At 40.6% G+C, this 19,251-nt stretch overlaps 1 protein-coding gene across 2 annotated transcripts in view; it reads right to left on the reverse strand.

Moving 5' to 3' along the window:
- Positions 1-19,251, reverse strand: part of LOC124545117 (origin recognition complex subunit 3) — a 138,093-nt gene that overhangs the window by 25,164 nt on the left and 93,678 nt on the right. For both annotated transcript variants that reach the window (XM_047123934.1, XM_047123935.1), the window contains 2 exons: positions 6,775-7,338; positions 866-1,114 (listed from right to left, as the gene is read on the reverse strand). In XM_047123934.1, coding sequence (XP_046979890.1) covers positions 866-1,114; positions 6,775-7,338 — 813 coding nt within the window. The remainder of the gene's footprint in view (positions 1-865; positions 1,115-6,774; positions 7,339-19,251) is intronic.

Consider the following 19,251-nt stretch of genomic DNA (forward strand, 5'->3'; position numbering starts at 1 on the left):
CGGTGGGCATGTATATACTAAAGAGAATTGCATCTTCATACTGCAGCAAAATTTAATTTAAGACCAATATTCGATATAAATGGTATAACTGCTTGTTTGTAGCATTTAGTCTCTTCTGCTTAACAGTCCTTATTTCATATAATAAATGGTGCCTTATGCAACTGATAATCATTTTGGCATGATTTTAATGTTATTGTACCCCAGTACAGCTGTAATAAATTGTAAGTTGGCCTATGGACTTCCAATTATTGTAGGACTGATAACAGTAAAACTCCATAATAACGGATTCTGGTTGAAGACTTGGAAGGTATCGTTGAGAAACCTCTGGAAGTTTGTCAGAGTTCTAGTTCACATATCTCTTCTTGCAAAAATCTTCTCTTCTTAGAATTCCATTTAAACAAACTGGATTTTTCTTCCTGTGAATCTTTTCTTACGTAAACTCAAACGCCACTTGAAGAAGAGAGCCTCTGTGACACACGCACGTGCTCGCGCATGCACGCGCGCAGGCATGCACGCATGCATGCATGCACACTCTCCCTCTCCTCCTGCAGACACTCACCGACACTATCTTGTTGACGCAAAAAGGTAAAGGCGTTATCAACCCACAAAAAATGCTGAGACTGATGGGGATCGGGCCTGAGACCTTTGAATCTGCAGTGTGGCACTTTACCACTGAGCCACTTATGTGTAGCAAATGCTTCACGCAAACAGAAAGTAGCAATCCAATTTTGGAATGAGATCTCTCTGAACAGGATTATTTTGGATAACACAGTCTTTACATTTTTAACAATACTTTAAGTCTGCAAGCTTTTTACTTGATAGCTATTTACATCTTTTGAGCTGCAAAAACAAAAAGGGAACATACCTCCAGATAGACTGACGGGTTGCTAAGAGCTGAATGAATGGCCCCACGAGGAGCCCCCACGATGCGTGACTTAACACGCGCGACATCATCGAAAAAGATTACTTCTGCTAAAGGCAATGAGGTCGGGGGTTGTAAGAGTGCCGGAAAAGCATCTTCAGTCAGGTACACCAGGAGTTTTTGTCGAATTGCTTCAAATTTTGACATCGCATCCTCATCATTAGACTGCTGCTCTTTCAGTTCTAAAAGCCGCTGTAAGAGAAAATGGAAAACTCTTTAGCATCTGCTTAAGATCAGGAAAAAACTAGCTTCCAGAGATGTAAATATAAATAATTTTAAGTAGGCAACAGTATTTGTTATAATGCATGTCACATACTATGTGATACACAAAAGAAAATTGTGTGTGTTTGTAGCTCAGGCAATAACAACTAGAACATATTGGAAATTTAGAAAAAGAACCTTCAGTTTGATGATACAAGCCAACAGTGAAAATGTAACTGAGACGAAAGAAACGTTTTTTAATGATATTGACGATGCTGATAATGAAAATGACAATGAAAAACTCTAATTAGCTCTCATTTCCAAGTTAAGGGTGGTGCTCTTAATGATAGTTATATTTTATTAGCATTTGTTGTCAATCCCTTCGCACATAGCCTTTGAAATCCCACTGATGGTGGACGGAGCGATGAAGTTCCAGGTAACAACAACTGTGTGTATTTTGTCACTATTTTTAGCCCAGGCTTGTCGCCACAAGGCGAACAGGAAGAGGATGGTAGGAGCAGAGCATGTTGCATTTAAATGTAGTTTCAGTCTGTTGCAGCTGTGTTCTGTTTGTATGCTGGAGGAATGTGTTACTGGAGTGTAATTAGAGTGTGTGGTCATTGCATTTCCTGTGATTAACATGCCTCACAAATGCATAACAGTGCTACAATTTCTGCTACATTTGCAGACAATATCATGTATTAGGTGGGTGTACAGAATGTACTTTGGCTGTGAAATCAGGGACTAGAACGAGCCTTAGGTTCCTCATGTATGTTGTAAATCTTGTGTCACAAGTATTCATTCATGGTTGAATTGTAAAAGAGCTTCCATGCTATACCCATGACCTGGCAAAAACCATCAAGACATTAATGATTTTTACTTTTGTATGACAACTCCATTCACACATAGTATTTCCAAAAAGAAAAAGTCTTCCTTGACATATCCTAACATACTGTTGGCCACGCAACCAGTGCCTCACGGAGACGGACTGCCTGTTCCTGTCCCACCTGCTTGTGATGGTGACGAGGCTGCTAATGGAACTAGTGCTGCACTTCAAAAACCAGTTACTTGAAAGACCATCATTTTGTGTGTAATCATGAGTGTACAGAGATTCACAAAATAACAAAGAGTGAACTTAATGACCTAGTGAGAGACACGGAACTGTCGAAAGGTAAAGCTGAACTGTTGGCATCGAGACTACAACAGTAGCATTGTCTTGATAAGACAGTAAATGTGACTGCATTCTGAAACCACCATATGCCATTCCTTCCACTTTTCGAAAGTGAAAAGAATTTTGTATTTTTTAGTGATTTACTGAGACTATGGACACTGACTATAAAAGTGATCAGTGGAGGTTGTCCATTGACTCCTCAAAACTAAGTCTCAAGTGTGTACTACTAGATGTAACCCTTGATTCTGACTGGGTATGCACCGTATGTGAAAGAAATGAAACAATGGAAAATCCAGAATGGAATGTAGAAATATTAGAGAAGGAAAGTTGCTGCTCACCATATAGCAGAGAATGCTAAGTCGCGATAGGCACAACAGACAGATTCACACAATTATTGTTTTCGGCCATTGAGGCCTTTGTCAACCCCCCCCCACACACACACACACACACACACACACACACACACACACACACACAAATGCAACTTGCACACACGTCGGCAGTCTCAGGCAACTGAAACCACTCTGCGAGCAGCAGCAGCAGTACTTGATGGGAATGACAACTGGTTGGGGGTAAGGAGGAGGGTGGGGTGGGGATGGGTAGGGATAGTATGGTGAAGGTGGCAGACAGTGAAGTGCTGTAGTTTAGACGGAGGGCAGGAGAGAAGGTGGGGAAAGAGGGGGGGGGAAGGGGGGGGGGGAGTAGCGGAAAAGAGAGAAATAAAAAGAAATTAAAAGGCCGGGTGTGGCAGTGAAATGACAGCTGTGCAGTGCTGGGATGAATGGGAACAGGAAGTGGGCTGAATGGATGAGGACAGTGACTGACGAAGGCTGAGGCCAGGAGGGTTATGGGAACATAGGATGTATTGTAGGGGAAGTTCCCACCTGTGCAGTTCAGAAAAGCTAGTGCTGATGGGAAGGATCCATATGGCACAGGCTGTGAAGCAGTCACTGAAATGAGGGATATCATGTTTGGCAGTGTGTTCAGCAACAGGGTGGTTCACTTGTTTCTTGGCCACAGTCTGTCAGTGGCCATTCATGTGCAGGGACAGCTTGTTGGTTGTCATGTAGCACAGGGGTTGCAGCTTAGCTTGTAAATCACATGCCTTTGATGGGATAGGTGATGTTAGTGAGCGGACTGGCGTAGGTGGTGATAGGAGGGTGTATGGGACAGGTATTGCATCTAGGTCTATTACAAGGGTAGGAGCCATGAGGTAAGGCATTGGGAGCACAGGTTGCATAAGGATGGACGAATATACAGGGCTATTACAAATGATTGAAGCGATTTCATAAATTCACTGTAGCTCTATTCATTGACATATGGTCACAACACACTACAGATACGTAGAAAAACTCATAAAGTTTTGTTCGGCTGAAGCCGCACTTCAGGTTTCTGCCGCCAGAGCACTCGGGAGCGCAGTGAGACAAAATGACGACAGGAGCCGAGAAAGCGTATGTCGTGCACGAAATGCACTCACATCAGTCAGTCATAACAGTGAAACGACACTCCAGGACGAAGCTCAACAAAGATCCACCAACTGCTAACTCCATTCGGCGATGATATGCGCAGTTTAAAGCTTCTGGATGCCTCTGTAAGGGGAAATCAACGGGTCGGCCTGCTGTGAGCGAAGAAACGGTTGAACGCGTGCGGGCAAGTTTCATGCGTAGCCCGCGGAAGTCGATGAATAAAGCAAGCAGGGAGCTAAATGTACCACAACCGACGGTTTGGAAAATCTTACGGAAAAGGCTAAAGCAGAAGCCTTACCGTTTACAATTGCTACAGGCCCTGACACCCGATGACTAAGTCAAACGCTTTGAATTTTCGGTGCGGTTGCAACAGCTCATGGAAGACGATGCGTTCAGTGCGAAACTTGTTTTCAGTGATGAAGCAACATTTTTTCTTAATGGTGATGTGAACAGACACAATGTGCGAATCTGGGCGGTAGAGAATCCTCACGCATTCGTGCAGCAAATTCGCAATTCACCAAAAGTTAACGTGTTTTGTGCAATCTCACAGTTTAAAGTTTACGGCCCCTTTTTCTTCTGCGAAAAAAAACGTTACAGGACATGTGTATCTGGACATGCTGGAAAATTGGCTCATGCCACAACTGGAGACCAACAGCGCCGACTTCATCTTTCAACAGGATGGTGCTCCACCGCACTTCCATCATGATGTTCGGCATTTCTTAAACAGGAGATTGGAAAACCGATGGATCGGTCGTGGTGGAGATCATGATCAGCAATTCATGTCATGGCCTCCACGCTCTTCCGACTTAACCCCATGCGATTTCTTTCTGTGGGGTTATGTGAAAGATTCAGTGTTTAAACCTCCTCTACCAAGAAACGTGCCAGAACTGCGAGCTCGCATCAACGATGCTTTTGAACTCATTGATGGGGACATGCTGCGCCGAGTGTGGGAGGAACTCTATTTTCGGCTTGATGTCTGTCGAATCACTAAAGGGGCACATATCGAACATTTGTGAATGCCTAAAAAAACTTTTTGAGTTTTTGTATGTGTGTGCAAAGCATCGTGAAAATATCTCAAATAATAAAGTTATTGCAGAGCTGTGAAATCGCTTCAATCATTTGTAATAACCCTGTATTGTATAGGTTCAGTGGATGGCGGAATACCACTGTAAGAGGGGTGGGAAGGAGAGTGTACAGGGAATTTCTCATTTCAGGGCACGACAAGAAGTAAGTGAAACCTGGCGAAGATTGTAATTCAGTTGCTCCAGTCCTGGATGGTACTGAGTCATGAGGGGAATGTTCCCCTGGGGCCGGTCTGTGGGACTTTGGCAGGTGGTGGGAGACTGGAAATATAAGGCATGGCAGATTTTTTTTTGTACAAGTATGGGAGCATAATTACAGTCAGTGAAGACTTCAGTGAGACCCACGGTGTATTTTGAGAGGGATTGCTCATCACTGCAGATGCGATGACCACGGGTGGCTAGGCTGTACGGAGAATGCTCCTCCTTACCCCCACCCAGTTGCCACTCCCATCATGCACCGGTGCTGCTGCTCACAGTGTTGATTTCAGTTGTCTGAGACTGTAGACGTGTGTGTGAGAGTTGCGTTTGCATTTGCATTTGTGTGTGTGTGTGTGTGTGTGTGTGTGTGTGTGTGTGTGTGTGTGTGTTGGTTGGTTGACAAAGGCCTTAATGGCTGAAAGCTATAATTGTGTGAATCTTTTTTCTGTGCCTATCGTGACTCGGCATCTCCGCTATATTGTGAGTACCAACTTCCCTGCTCTAATATTGTTACATGAAAGAAAATATGATAATATGGACTAATTGTTATTGCAATTGAACTATAACAAGTTTAAATGGCAGATTTAGGGATATCTGAAAGTCATAGGCATATTAGTTGGGCTACAAAATGGTAACGCCGAATTTAATTGCTTCCTTTGCCTCTGGGATACTGCACCAAAGCACTTCATTATAAAAATAAAGACTGACCAAAGTGTCCATCACTTGAACCAGGCTCTCATATTGTTACGCATGAAGCATTTGTTGTATCCAAGAACATAACTCGCCCTGCTCTTCATATAAAATTTGGCCCAATGAAAAACTTCATCAGAGCCATTGGCAAAACTGGGGGAGCATTTGTTTTTAATTGTGCTTTGTTCCTTCTCAACTTTTGCCACATATTAACTCTAAAATTTGAAAATTTGAGTTCATATACTTAAATAATAGTGAAATGAGGTGTCTTTGATCTTTGTGTATACATGAGAAAATTAAAACTAAAAACGGGGTTCAGAGATTAAATCTCACCATCATTAATATAGGCAGACAATAGCTCAACTTTAGGAGAATAGGGCACGGATGTGGCTATAATCTATTTGAGGACCAATTCCCAGATTTTCTGGAAGTAATTTAGGGAAACAACAGAAAAATTATGTCAGGATGTCAATCACATCTCTCTGTCTGGGTTCGAACAAGATGGTCCACCTATTGTGGCATGAAAATGTTGATTTGCACCTGACAACCTGGATCTCAAACTTCTCACAATCATAAAGAATGTCTGCTTCAGTTGGAATGAGGTCACGATGTTCAGCTTACAGAATAGCATACCCACTTTCAAACAGTGTCGCAGATGTGATGGTCAGGAGTAGGTACTTTTCCTGGTTTTGTCAAGAAAAGAATCAGGTTTTGCTTTCTTTATCATTAGGACTATTCAAATCGTGCCTGCCGCAAATTTCAGTGACATTTTAAGTTCTCCCCCTGCCACATGAGACAGTGGACTGCTCTCACATGGAAGACTCTTGAGAGCACACACATTTTCAAGAGCTGAAGAAGTCTTGAAGAAACTAGCTGATGGATAGTTTTGGAAAATAAAGACAGGAACTGAGAGTAGTGGAAATGAAAAATGCACCTTATTACTAGAGCACCTTGGATAAATAACTATTCAGCACATTACCCATGAATAATCACTGGATAGTTCACAAAAGAATAATGAATGTGTATACATGGAAAGAAACATACCTTTTTTAGTTCACTTCTACTCAAATTCCCTTCTAGCATATTCACCACTCTCTTTGTAGGACTGGTCTCAGGGGATTCAAAAAGATTAGCTCTTTTAGCTGATCCACTGCAGACATCTCTCTTTGCAGAGCTACCATACTTTGGACTTCTCAGTGGAGTTTTTCTCGCAGGACTGTTTAAGCCACATTTCCTCACTGGAGTGCTCACAGGTGACTTTGATAAACTTCTGGCCTTTGTGGGAGTTGTGAAATTGTTCATCACCAGAGGAGGTCTTCGCTTTGCCGGGCTCTCCATTTCTCCTGGATTCCTTTTCTTCCTGGGACTTTCAAAATCTGCAACCCGCTGGAGGTCTGCAGAAGCACGCTCTAGCGTACTGTACAACAGTTCCAGCTTCGAGCTCCAGTGATTTGTCTGGGACTTCTGACAAGACAGACACGCAAGGGCAGAGGCTACAAGAGTCGATAATTCCTGCTGGGACTGCACACGGAGTAGCTGGACACATTGTCTAAAACCGGCCGACTCAGTAACTGGTTGTGACACCGACAGTGAGTACAGCTCACGAATCTGTAAGGAAGAGAGGAATGAACACATTACTTGCCATAAGATTTCAAAAGTAACTAAACAGACAAATGTACATCTTCAATCTAAATTTTCACAATGAAAAAGTCACTCAAACAGGTTATAGTTTTACAATGTCATTAGTTTCTGGGTACTACTGTCATAATTTTATTTTCATAAAATATAACAGATCACTCAGTTAGAAAAACTGTTATGAGTAATGTCAGAGGAACAAAATAAGATTTCATAAATTATCAAATGCAGTATTAATGATAAAACATCAGAATTACAAATAATTAGAGAGAGAGAGACCTAGAAAACTTCTGCCGACTCAGGTGGTGGTTGAAGAGATCACTATAGCAAATATCCACTAGTACTAGTATTGCTGGCCTCCGTTTTGAGTACAACCGAGGTACATTCTCCCTACACATTGGTCAGGGGCCTGGAGATGGCACAGTAAAATGGTGAAACTGGTTGCCAATTAAAATAGGGTTGAAAATTGACGGCTGAAAGGTATTTAATTTGACATCCTGTACTGCCAGCACATCAGTTGTTTGCCCAACCCTGCCCACCTGCACTGGCACATGATCGGCAGGTGCGTGAGCTGCAACAGCCTATGTCGGATGTACCACAAGTGAAAAGAGATGTCTGTTGCACATTGTATTGTCTCAATAATTTCATCTCGTCTTCTTCACAGAGACGCCCAAGGAGATGAAGTGGCATCGAACAGAAATACTCGTATCAGGCAGCTCAACAATCATAGCCAATTATGTGGTGTGATCATTTCATTTCATACTCGCAGCGAACACAAAAGGATACTGCAAATGTTAATGGTAAACACAGAACAATCTAAGACTTTTTTCACAATTTTAGGTCTAGTCAAACATGTTGGTAACATATAGAATGACCTGATAATTTCAAATCTGTACATTCAATGAATTTCAGCTACATCTATACTCTACAAACCACCATGAACCTACTACTATTAACGAAGTACCACAGCTTTTGTTAATCTGAGGTTAAAATGTCTTCCACTTGCTTTATGCTTATCTCAAGGTTTCTTAGGTCTTTGTGATCACCTACTGATTATCTGAGGGTTACAAGAGTTGAGCCAAGTTCAGCCTGGAAACCATCTTTTATGTAATTCAGTCTGATGGCTTAACTAATTTTAAAAGGTACATTATACCTGTTATTCCACTTTAATTGTACAAACAAGCTGTTAATGACTCCTGTTATAGGAAATAATTATTCTCTTGTACTGCCTTAGCAGTGACACTAGAATCACTGTTCCAATAATGACAAAAGTCAATGTATGCATTAACAATACAGCAGCAGTATTGTTTCCTCATGTTTTAGTTATTTGTCATCTTCCAAATAGTTACATACCAACTGCTATGTTTATGAAAATGACAATTTTAAAACAGAAATGCATTATGGTTTGGCTTCGAAAGAAATTAGAAGCAATAAAACAGACTTACAATAGCATGAAATTGTGTTCAAAAGCTAGTGAAAATTGCTTATCACCTCCAGTTGTTCGTGACTGGACAAGAAATAGTAAAAAATATTAAATTCGCAGAAAATAAAAGCCCCTTTTTAATGATAAAAAAAAGAAGCAGCTAACTTTCCCGGGAACAGATGAAGCCACCCATGCCTGGTTTCAACAGTACTGTAGTTGATGTACGAGTACGTTCATTTTGGGTCCCATGATAGTGCCGAACTTTATGTCATGTATGGTTTGTTGTTGTTTTTTTTATGAGAAAAAGTTAATCACCATGTGAACGTTTACTAAAAAGGTGGGAAACACAGTGTGGAGTGCAACTGTTGCAGTAACACCAAATGAAGAAAATGCCAGCAAAAATCTTTGAACACAATATTAGATTTTTTTATGGCTTGTGTACACTTGGTAAGGGTGCTACTGCAGGTGCAGTTTTCTGTCTTTCAAATCCCCCAATCAAGGTTACGAACTATAATAGATTTATAGGAGCTAAAGCAGGGAATGCCTGTAGAGAACGTATGAAGAAAGCTCTTGAAGAAGCAGTAATAGAAAACATTGGTAATATAGACTTGACTGCAGCATTTGATTGTACCTGGCATAAACGGGGGGACACATCTTCGTGGTGTAGTATCCGCCACCACTATGTATAGAGGGAAAATTTTAGATGCAGTAGTAAAATGTTAATGTTGTAGGTGTCAACAAAAATATATCAGTACACATGACAATAATTGTACAAGTAACTATAGTGGCAGTAGTGGAGGACTGGAAGTGGCTGGTGTTGCTAGTATATTTCAATGTTGTGACAAAGTGCAATATGTGAATTACCTTAGTGACGGTGATCCTAAAAGTTTCAAACATATTCAAGAATTGAAGCCCTATGGTGACAACGTTGTAGTGCAGAAACGAAAGGGATCAAGACTTCGGCAACTGAAAGCTTCGTACAAAAAACAAAAACTCATTGATGGTAAAGAGTTGGATGGGAAGGGAAGGTTAACTGACAGTCTAATTGACAAAATAGAGAACTATTATGGAATGGCTGTTAGGAAAAACACAGAAAGTGTCAATGAAATGAAGAAGGCTGTTTGGGCTCTTTTTTTCATACTTTTTCAACCGATGGAAGTCCCCATCATTACGTGTGTCCCAAAAGAGAAAACAGTTGGTGTATGCACAATAAGGGGTTGGCAACTGGTGAAGTGTATACTCATAAACATAGTCTGCCTGATGTGGTAATGGAAGTGATAAAACCTACTTTCAGAGACTTAGCAGAAGAACTTGAACTGTTGAAAAAGTGTGTTCATGGAAAAACTCAAAATCCCAATGAAAGTGTAAAGACTGTTGTATGGTCAAAAATACCCAAGATGTGTTTGTTGGAACAGAAATACTTCACTTTGGTGTGTATGATGCTGTTGCTACTTTCAATGTCGGCAATGATGTAAGGTGTAAATCATTTCGAAATATGGGAATGAAGATAGGTTTCAACACGGTATGAACAATGCTTGCTTTAGTAAATATCCTAGAAATACAAGTCAGAGTAAACAGGAAGAGGACAAAGAGGCAGCTGGAGGAAGAGTTTGCAGAAGATGAAGATAATCCATCCTATGGACCTAGAATGCACTAAAAAGGTAATCCAAACTTCGTCACTTGGTTCCCAAAAAGTTTTATTTTTTCATGCAAGTTACATGTTTTCTAAGGATCTACCAAATCAATCTACTTCAGATTTTCAAGAAATGTTACACAGTCCCTTCTGCATAGCTTAAACACAGCCTTTTTTTAGAAACTTTTATATTGTCGAATTTATAAACAAAAATTGGTACAAAATGTAGTGAATTTGCATTACAACAGAAAAAATTGATCTCTAGCAACTGAATTCAAATTTTTTAAAGTCCCTGTGTTAAGTTGTAGCCAATACTCCAATAAATAATCTGTAAAAAATTCAACTTCCTAGCTCATATACTTTCTGAGAAAACATGTAATTTGGAAAGACAGGGCTTTCTAGAGCTCCTTAACAATATTCCAAGTTGTTTTAATTTTATTACCAGAGGTGCTGATCTCAGACATAATGCATATACATCTGGACTATTTAATAACTTTTCTTAATACGATACAGTAGTTTTCATAATGTCTGGTTGCTTCTGGATCACTACTCTTCCTAGCTATAAGATACAATTCCCTTTTTTGTTTACAAGATATTTTTATCCATTTTGTAAGCCAAAGCTTTTCAGATGGATTCTTACAATTATGTTTCAATGTTTTCTTAGGGGAAACTGTTTTCAAATATAATCATGAAACATGTTAAATTTGAAATTAGCATCAGGTTCCCAGTACACCTCATGCCTGTCTAAATGTTGTAAACTTTCCCTAAAATTTGCAGTTGGTAAACTGTTAATTTAACACACTATTTTGGAGGACTGTTTCACATTACTGTATGGAGCTATGTCATTTACTGTAACTAGCTGTGGATCATGATCAGAAAGACCATTCTTAACAGGTAAAGTTTGTATCTGATTAAATTTATCTTGGTCTACAACATTATCTATCAGTGTGCTGCTTTCCTGTACTATCCAAGCAGGAAAATCAATAAAACTGTCATCAAACTGAAAGAACCAAATAATATTTTAAGGTCAAGCTCTCTATTGTACTCTTTCAGAAAATCTACATTGAAACCCCCACAAACAATAATCTGCTTCCCCCCATATGACACAACAAAGAATCCAAGTTTTTCAAAAATAGTTGAAAATTTCCCAATGGGGACCTATACCCAGCTACAATTATAAGTATAATTTAGTTGGAGCTTACACACACATGCTTCTACACATCGTTCAACACAAAATTTTTTAGTATCTAAACTTTTCACACTATGATAAATTTTAACATTTACAGGGTGGTCCACTGATAGTGACCGGGCCAAATATCTCACGAAATAAGCATCAAATGAAAAAACTGCAAAGAACAAAACTTGTCTAGCTTGAAGGGGAAACCAGATGGCGCTATGGTTGACCCGCTAGATGGCGCTGCCATATGTCAAATGGATATCAACTGCGTTTTTTTAAATAGGTACCCCCATTTTTTATTACATATTCATGTAGTACGTAAAGAAATATGAATGTTTTAGTTGAACCACTTTTTCCACTTTGTAATAGATGGCGCTGTAATAGTCACAAACATATAAGCATGTGGTATCACGTAACATTCCGCCATTGCGGACAGTGTTTGATTCGTGATACATTACCCATGAGAAAATAGACCGTTTACCAACTGCAGAAAAGGTCGATATCGTGTTGATGTATGGCTATTGTGATCAAAATGTGTAACGGGCATGTGCTATGTATGCTGCTCGGTATCCTGGATGACATCATCCAAGTGTCCGCACCGTTCACTGGACAGTTACGTTACTTAAGGAAACAGGAAGCGTTTAGCCACATGTGAAATGTCAACCGCGACCTGCAACAAATGATGATGCCTAAGTAGGTGTTTTAGCTGCTGTCGCGGTTAATCCGCACATCAGTAGAAGATAAGAATCGGGAATCTCAAAAATGTCAGTGCTGAGAATGCTACATCAACATCGACTGCATCCGTACCATATTTCTATGCACCAGGAACTGCATGGCGACGACTCTGAACGTCGCGTACAGTTCTGCCACTGGGCAAAAGAGAAATTACGGGACGATAACAGATTTTTTCACGCGTTCTACTTAGTGACAAAGCGTCATTCACCAACAGCGGTAACGTAAACAGGCATAATGTGCACTATTGGGCAATGGAAAATCCACGATGGCTGCAACAAGTGGAACATCAGCGACATTGGCGGGTTAATGTATGGTGCGGCATTATGGGAGGAAGGATAATTGGCCCCCATTTTATCGATGGCAATCTAAATGGTGCAATGTATGCTGATTTCCTACGTGATGTTTTACTGATGTTACTACAAGATGTTTCACTGCACGACAGAATGGCGATGTACTTCCAACATGACGGATGTCCGGCACATAGCTTGTTTGTGGTTGAAGTGGTACTGAATAGCATATTTCACGACACAAGGGCTGGTTCTCAAAGCACCATACCAAGGCCCGCACGTTCACCGGATCTGATGTCCCTGGATTTCTTTCTGTGGGGAAAGTTGAAGGATATTTGCTATTGTCATCCACCAACAACGCCTGACAACATGCGTCAGCACATTGTCAATGCATGTGCGAACATTACAGAAGGCGAACTACTAGCTGTTGAGAGGAATGTCGTTACACATACTGCCGAATGCATTGAGGTTGAGAGACATCATTTTGAACATTTACTGCATTAATGTCGTATTTACAGGTAATCACGCAGTAACAGCATGTGTTCTCAGAAATGATAACTTCATAAAGGTACATGTATCACATTGGAACAACCGAAATAAAATGTTCAAATGTACCTATGTTCTGTATTTTAATTTAAAAAACCTACCTGTTACCAACTGTTGTTCTAACATTGTGAGCCATATGCTTGTGACTATTACAGCGCCATCTATCACAAAGTGAAAAAAGTGGTCCAACTAAAACATTCATATCTCTTTACGTACTACACGAGTATGTAATAAAAAATGGGGGTTCCTATTTAAAAAAACTGTTCATATCCGTTTGACCTATGGCAGCGCCATCTAGCGGGCCAACCATAGCGCCTTCTGGTTTCCCCTTCAAGCTAGACAAGTTTTGTTCTTTGTAGTTTTTTCATTTGACACTTATTTCGTGAGATATCTGGCCTGGTCACGATCAATGGACCACCCTGTATATTGCAATTCGTCCGCTCCCCAAAGTGCGAAAAGCTTATATCCGCCTACATTTATCTTTTCCGTATCTGTGACTATATGATGTTCAGAAAGGCACAATACATCTATTCCACCCTCAGTTTCTACATTTTCTAAACAAACAAGAAGCACATATACTTAATCCCCTGATATTCTGATGCAATATACTAACATCATTTTTCGCTGTACTTTTATGAGAATCTTGTTATATTTTAAGATCACTAGTACCTACCTGTCTGAGTTTCTCATTAAGCTCAATTTCATTCAATGCTGACTCACTGATCTTAACCTACAAAAGAGAAACTCCCATGAGGTTCAGTGCGCCCCCCACCCCCCTCCGTCTTAAAGATTTTGCTATCATCCCAGCCAATTTACCCTTCTATTTCCTACTGAGAAGCAGGCCATGCCTTGTGAAGTCCTCCCTACTAACAATATCAATAGGAAGCAAACCCATACCCGACAAAGTAGCCCCCCAAAGCAGCTGATCTAGCTCCATATTGATCCTCCTGATAGAGCTGTTGAATTGGGGCCCATCATACCGCATGAAAACCAACATTTGTATGATTCGTTGCAGATGCTACTTTTACCCGATCACACTCAATATTATAGCCCTGATCCCTGTCAATACTGTTTCCTGCTCCACCCACTATCATAATATGATCCTGCTTCATAGAAAACTTGCCCAATGACCCTACATACTGTATCACTTGCTAAGACATGCACTGGGCTTGAAAAATTTGTAGCCTGGTACCTGTCGCCTATTTCTTCCTGCAAGATCTGGCCCACGCCTCTTCCATGGCTACTACCTAACAACAGAACTTTCCTCTTACTATCTCCTTTTTTTAAAATAAATTATTTCCTGTTCAGTATTAACTACACTTTACATCCATTTCAGCCTGTTCCTTAGTTAAATGAGGTACCAAGGAAATCTATTGTTTGTGCCAATGATGAAAATGTCTCTTTCTGTTGCTCCTGTTCCTTGCTACTGTATGAGGGTTCCTCATTTATTGAAATAAGTAACATGCAAAGTTACACACTCACTCACTCACTGGTCATACCGAACTTGAGAGTCCATTACCGCAGCAACGTATTTTCGCCATCTGTCCCTGTCTTGGGCTATTTCCTTCCATTCACCTTCAATACCCAGGGTCCTCAAATCAGCCTTCACATTGTCCTCCCATCTACGCCTCGGTCTCCCCACAGGCCGTTTTCCCTCTAGGTGCCCTACCAGTACTCTGCGCGCTGCCCTGCCCTCATCGATTCGAGCTATGTGACCCGCCCATCGCAGCCTACGTGATTTAATGATACTGATTATGTCACGGGTTGAATAGAGTTCGTGAACCTCTTTGTTATGCAGTTTTCGCCACTCTCCGCTAATGTCATCCCTTTTTGCTCTGAAAATTTTCCTCAAAATTTTGTTTTCAAATACTTGAAACGGCTTTTCATTTTGCACAGTGAGAGACCAAGTCTCACACCCATACAGCATAACTGGTAGAATAATAGTTTTTTATATTCTAATCTTTAAATTCCTCGACAATATCCGTGATGAAAGTAATCTATTCAATGAGAAGTAGCACGCATTTCCCGCCCGTAATCTCTTCTTCAGTTCGGATTCAATCTCATTTCTCGAAGTGATGTCCACGCCTAGATACTTAAATGTGTTCACTTTTTCAAACTGCATGTCTCCAACTCTTAACATTTCCTGATCTACTGCTGTTGACATTCTAGTAGTAACCAGGTATTTAGTTTTGTCTTCACTTATCCTTAGACCTATATCTTCACTAGCCTTGATTAACCCATTCGCATTTGCTGTTACAGATACTTTCCTATTGCTAATGATGTTTAGATCATCTGCATACCCTAATATCTTAATATTTCCATTTAACTCCACACCCTCTGAATTATCTGCTGCCATTCGTACAATATATTCTAGGACCAAATTAAAAACGTACTCTACCTTTTGTGTTTTTCAAACTCGCTTCTACAAGTCTAACATACTTCTTTGGTATTCCAAGTTCCAAAAGAATTCTGTACAATTTTGATTGCAATACTGAATCATATGCTTTTGTAAAATCTATGAAAAGATTATGAACTGGTTTATTGTATTCCCATTTCTTTTCCAAATTTTGACGCAGGGTGAATATTTGGTCTATAGTTGATCTGTTCCTCCGAAAGCCGGCTTGGTAATCACCCACAATTTCATCTGCATATGGTGTAAGCCTGCTTAGCAGAATATTCGAGAAAATTTTGGAACATACTGGTAATAGCAATATCCCTCTATAATTACTACAATCCATTTTGTCGCCCATCTTAAAAATTGGGATCAGAATCGACTCCTGCCACTCTTCAGGTATCATCTCTGAGTTCCCTACTTTAGTTATCACTTTGTGAACTACTTCCACCAACTTCTGTCCCCCATTTTTAATTAATTCTGCAGTTGTGCAATCTGATCCTGGTGCTTTATGGTTTTTCAATTTGTTGATTGCATCTCTTACTTCCTTTAACATTGGCTCAGGTATCTGGGGTTCTGCTGTATGTATTTCATATGCCTGCTCATTTCCTGCTTCCTGGTGTACATTTAAAAGATGCTCAAAATGTGCCCTCCATTTACTTAATATAGCAGTGGGGTCTGTCAGTATTCCCCCAGCATCCCCTCGAAGTGCATTTGTCCTAGCCCTGAAGCCCTTCCTATACCCATTTATGTCTAGGTAAAGTTCCCTAATGTTTTTTGTTTTACTGTTTGTTTCCATTTTTGTAATTTGATTGTTCAAATAATCCCTCTTCTTTGCCCATAGCCTACGGCCAACTCCCCTTTTCAAGTTCAAGAACTCCTCATTTTCTGTCTCCCATTCTATCCCAATCTAATAGTGCTTTTCTCCTTTCCTCTACCAATTTCTTGCATTCCTCATCCAACCATGGTTTCCTCCTGTTGTTCTTAATTGTACCTTTTGTGACCTTCGCTGTCTCTCTGATATTATTCCTCACAGTGATCCACTGTTTATTTTCCTCCTCATCTTGACCTTCGTGTGTCCTGACAGCATCAAACCTATTTGAAATTTCTATCATGTACCTTCACCTAAAGTTTTCATCATTTAGCTTGTCAGTGTCGAACCTAACAAGTTCTGCAGTGTGACACCTTGATGTTGCTGTAGATAGCCACTGGTGAACTTTGGCAACTACAAGAAAATGATCAGAATTGCAGTCTGCTCCCCTGAAACTCCTAACATTTTCTATACTAGTGTGCCATCTCTGATCTACAAGAACATGATCAATTTGGTTTCGGGTGTGTCCATCCGGAGAGACCCAAGGTGCTTTATGAATGTCCTTCCTTTTGAAATATGTGCTCTCAACAATCATGTCTTTTGAAACAGCAAAATTAACCACCCTTGTGCCATTATCATTGGAAATGTTATGCAAACTTTCTTTCCCAATTGTAGGCCAGAATGCTTCCTCCTTCCCTATCTTCACATTAAAATCACCTATGATTAATTTTGTATCATACGAGGAGAACTCATCCCACAGTTGATCTAGTTCTTCATAAAAGCCATCTTTAACAACCTCTTCAGTGTCCTCAGTTGGTGCGTGTACATTAATTACTACTAGTCAATTCCACCTGCCGGTCAACACTATAACTGATAGTCGGTCACTAATGAATCTTATATCTCTGATTGCGTGAAGCACTTTTCTCTGTACCGCGAAACCTGTTCAGAAACTGTGAGCTTCCGCACCTTCATAGAAAAATGTATAGTTACCCCTCTTTATGCTACCCTCCCCCTGCCACCAGAGTTTCTTGAATAGCTATAATGTCTACATCGTATCTATCTAATTTGTCTGATAATGTCTGGAACATTCCTGGCCTGTTCAAACTTTTAACATTACATGTTCCCAACCTGAAAGTTCCTTTCGGCCTGAATCTCTTCGAAGTAGGTTCCGCCCGGAGATCTGAATGGGAACCTAGTTTACCTCCAGAATATTTTACTTCAAAGGGACCCACGCCAATTAATGTTGCTGATTCTTGATGAATAGATTTGATAGTAAGAGAAGAAGAAACAGGGGTGGTTCATCACGTCATCGCCTGCTCCCCACCGGCTGTCCGCTACTGCTTATTTTTTTGTATTCACAGTTACCCTTCATATCTGAAGGCCGTATCCCCTGTCCGCAACCTGGGGACGCGCTGTGGCGTGGTGGTACGGGACCACGAGACAGAACATGCAAAGTTACAAACACATAAAGGACAGGTCCCCATGTGGCTGAAGTAACACGAATGTCCTCAGGTTCAAAATTTAAATCAGTTACTCACTCGAGATGCGAAGGCACTAGCCAGGTGTGGCACAGCAGAAACAGCAGAGTTGGAGACATCATTTCTGTGGTGTCACCGCCAGACACCACACTTGCTAGGTGGTAGCCTTTAAATCGGCCGCAGTCCGTTAGTATATGTCAGACCTGCATGTCGCCACTATCAGTGATTGTAGCCCGAGCGCCGCCACACGGCACGTCTAGTCTAGAGAGACTCCCTAGCACTCGCCCCAGTTGTACAGCCGACTTTGCTAGTGATGGTTCACTGTCTACATATGCTCTCATTTGTAGAGACGACACTTTAGCATAGCCTTCAGCTATGTCATTTGCTACGACCTAGCAGGGCGCCATATTCAGTTACTATAATTACTATCTTCAAAAATGTATCCTGAACAGATAATATTGTGAATCATACCATCAAGAGCGACGTTCATCATTAATCGACTAAAGTTAAGTATCAAACTAATTACGTCTGCTTTCTGAATTCTCATTCCTTGTCATGTTCCAGACCTCACGTCAGTATAGTTCTTCCCTCCTCACGCCAGCCTGCATGAGCTAAAACGCGTGCATTTCGGCCTCCGCTCGTAACACGGTGTTGGCTCTTCTGCTAACACAAAAATTTCTTCGTCCCAGCATTCACTGTACACTATCCACACTTACGACATACGCATGCAGACAGGCAAAGCAAAATTTATAGTCTGCAAAGCAAAATTTATAGCCTGCACAGGAGCGTGATGCGAAAACACAATATCCTCGGAAATAGTGTGCCAGGCATAAAGGTTACTGTACAGTGCAGGCAACTTACAGTGATGCAAAAGCACCAGTGTCAGCTGCAACCCTGTGTGGCCAGTTCCTCACTACATGGGTGCGTAGTTGTGCTGTTGATAAAATATATTGGCAATATTTTTTTTACCAATATCTCGATATAGGAATGGCAAAATAGAGTACCAATATTTTGATTTTTTTTTTCAGTAAATATTTAAAGTTGTTATTTTGAAATTATAGCAGAACATAATTTTACTTTCACTGCATGAACAAATCTTACAACTTTCTGAGCTTTCATCATGTCCACTCTTTCTCTTTGACTGTGTGAAGCAAGTAGAAGTCCATTGCACTGGGGAGTGTAAGTGGAATAACAAGATATCTGATGTTAAGAAATAACACACCAGTTGCATTAAAAAACAATTTTTAATGCAACTAGTGTGCTATTTCATCACATCGGCATTCAAAATCATTTGCTTAAATTGATGAACAAAAATTTAAATGACAAAAGTGGTCTTTGCGGTGGGCAGAGATGTGCGAGGGGGATATGCTGATGTAACTGGCGCTAGGTGCTACCAACGAAAAC

Source organism: Schistocerca americana, chromosome 8, assembly GCF_021461395.2.
Source record: "Schistocerca americana isolate TAMUIC-IGC-003095 chromosome 8, iqSchAmer2.1, whole genome shotgun sequence".
NCBI classification, from domain to species: Eukaryota; Metazoa; Arthropoda; class Insecta; order Orthoptera; family Acrididae; genus Schistocerca; species Schistocerca americana.